The sequence below is a fragment of the Bidens hawaiensis genome, unplaced genomic scaffold, assembly GCF_021521415.1.
Source record: "Bidens hawaiensis isolate Kalapana, Puna unplaced genomic scaffold, B.hawaiensis_p1.1 tig00023933_1, whole genome shotgun sequence".
NCBI lineage: Eukaryota > Viridiplantae > Streptophyta > Magnoliopsida > Asterales > Asteraceae > Bidens > Bidens hawaiensis.
The window spans coordinates 176,532-179,213 of NW_027493765.1; the positions used below are offsets into that span (position 1 = coordinate 176,532).

Sequence of the window (2,682 nt, forward strand, 5' to 3'; positions counted from 1 at the left end):
CATAGCTGATTATATTACTTCTTGATATGTTACATGTATATATGGATTTTTAATAAACGAGGTAAGTTTCTTATGAACTGGTTGTGCATTGTAGTTGTGGCAATTTCAACCTGCTTATGGGTAAACTGGTCGCTTGAGATCATGCACTGGTCTCTACGTGTGGATGATTAATAAATTAGCAGGTTTAAAGTTACTGAGAGTGAATAAAAACGCACAAACCTCCTAAATAGATTTATCTTAATCATATTTAACGTAATAATTAACCGTAAAACTTAACAAGTGAAAATGTCAAGTTCACCTGATCAACCCATTTTGACCCGCACTTTGCCACCTCTAGTGCATTTTATATTCACCTTTAATGGATAATGGAATCACTTTGAATTCCAAGTATAACTTGACACCAAGTAAGGTTATCATATGGCTAAACATGTTTCCAATTATTTTTTACTAAAGGTAACCCCTAGTAAATTAGTTAGATTGTCTTCTACTATACTTTCTAGGGGTTACGTTTAGCATGCACGTAGTATGTTTAGCCAACCTCTTAATAAAAGTTAGGCGAGTACTCGATACAAAATAAAGTTGACATAGAGTGGATCCGGATATCTGATCATTTACAGTTGTAAAGAGCAAAAGTAAACTGTAAGTTGTCACACCTTTTATTTAAATTAATTTGTAACACCTGACAACTACACAGCATATGCCATCATTTCCTTTAATCTTAAAGCAAAATACACCATCTCATCATGTGTCTTAAAGCAATACCACAATCATATGTTCAACCTCATTTCAAATGTGTAGGCAAACCGGTTTATAGTTTTTAAAACGCGATTAAAATAAAAGAATTGTGAAACATACAATAACCGTCTTCGTGACTTTCTCAATGTCATTACCAAACTCGTAAAAAATAGCATAATATATAAAAAGAAACACGAAAAACAGAAGTTAAACGTAAACATTGCAAACTGATCGTCTTCAAACCATCCGAAACGCACAGCTCAGAAACATTTTCTGTGCACGATTGACGGGCCAGACTCGTCATACTCAGCCTTCGCGATCCACATCTACATTCACAAGTCACAACAAATTTTAACAGTTAATATTATTTTCATCAATATAACAATATATAAAGTTTTAAACGTTAGAACGTTAGAAACCGAACCTGTTGGAAGGTACTAAGAGAGGCCAAAATAGACCCTCCAATCCAAACACTGTACTTCCTCTCCGGTGGAGCAACAACCTTAATCTTCATACTGCTCGGGGCTAAAGCGGTAATTTCCTTACTCATCCGGTCAGCAATACCGGGAAACATGGTGGACCCGCCACTGAGTACGATATTACCATACAAGTCCTTCCTAATATCCACGTCACACTTCATAATCGAGTTATAAGTAGTTTCGTGAATACCCGCAGCTTCCATTCCAATCATAGACGGCTGGAACAAAACCTCTGGGCACCTGAACCGTTCAGCACCGATGGTAATAACCTGCCCGTCGGGCAGCTCATAGTTCTTCTCGATGGTGGACCCCGAGTTTGCGATTTCAAGCTCTTGTTCGTAATCGAGGGCTATGTACGCCAGTTTTTCCTTCATGTCTCTGACAATTTCCCGTTCGGCTGTTGTGGTGAACATGTAACCGCGTTCGGTAAGGATTTTCATTAACGCGTCGGTCAGATCGCGTCCCGCGAGGTCCAACCGGAGGATGGCATGTGGTAATGCATACCCTTCATAAATTGGTACGGTGTGACTCACACCATCACCTGAATCAAGAACAATACCTGCACCAAGAAAATTAAAAAAAAATATTAAAAACAGTTTTCGGTTAAATCAAATAATTGGAATTAATTATAACTAACGGTTAGAAAAGAAAGATTACCGGTTGTACGGCCACTAGCGTATAGAGAAAGAACGGCTTGAATGGCAACATACATAGCAGGAGTATTGAACGTTTCAAACATGATCTGAGTCATCTTCTCACGATTGGCTTTAGGGTTCAACGGTGCTTCGGTTAGAAGAACCGGGTGTTCTTCCGGAGCAACACGAAGCTCGTTGTAGAACGTGTGATGCCAGATCTTCTCCATGTCATCCCAGTTACTCACAATACCGTGCTCAATCGGGTACTTTAAGGTCAAAATACCTCTCTTTGACTGAGCTTCGTCACCAACATACGCATCCTTTTGGCCCATTCCAACCATCACACCAGTGTGACGTGGACGACCTACGATACTCGGAAACACAGCCCTTGGTGCATCGTCCCCTGCAAATCCAGCCTGTAATAACAAATTCAGTTAAACTAAACCATAGTTGCAGACTTGCAGGTACTTAAAGTTAAAGACTTGAAGCATACCTTAACCATTCCAGTTCCATTATCGCAGACGAGCGGCTGAATATCGTCACTTTCGGCCATTTTTGATTAAAAACTGTAACGAGATTCACTAATTAAAACAGGCAAATATAAAAGCTATATCAAATCATCAACAATCAACAGATCTGCTTAATTTCAAAACTACACGAGAATACGCAAATTTCGATTTCGAAAACAGCTAACCGAAAAGCGAACACTTCAACTCTATACAAGCCATCAAATCAGAAGCACATAACAAATTCAACACGAATCGAACAATAAACATTAAGCAGGATCTTCTTTCTTCAGAAACATATACCAAATTCGATATGAATCGAACCGT

At 38.9% G+C, this 2,682-nt stretch overlaps 1 protein-coding gene across 1 annotated transcript; it reads right to left on the reverse strand.

The window, feature by feature from the left end:
- Window positions 1–807: 807 nt before the first annotated feature.
- LOC143568334 (actin-7-like) lies at window positions 808–2,457 on the reverse strand. Its single transcript, XM_077054512.1, has 4 exons — window positions 2,343–2,457; window positions 1,872–2,265; window positions 1,160–1,773; window positions 808–1,061 (listed from the first exon to the last, which is right to left on the reverse strand). Exons 1-4 carry the CDS (start codon window positions 2,400–2,402, stop codon window positions 996–998), a joined length of 1,134 nt encoding a protein of 377 aa, XP_076910627.1. The 5' UTR covers window positions 2,403–2,457; the 3' UTR covers window positions 808–995.
- Window positions 2,458–2,682: the final 225 nt, after the last annotated feature.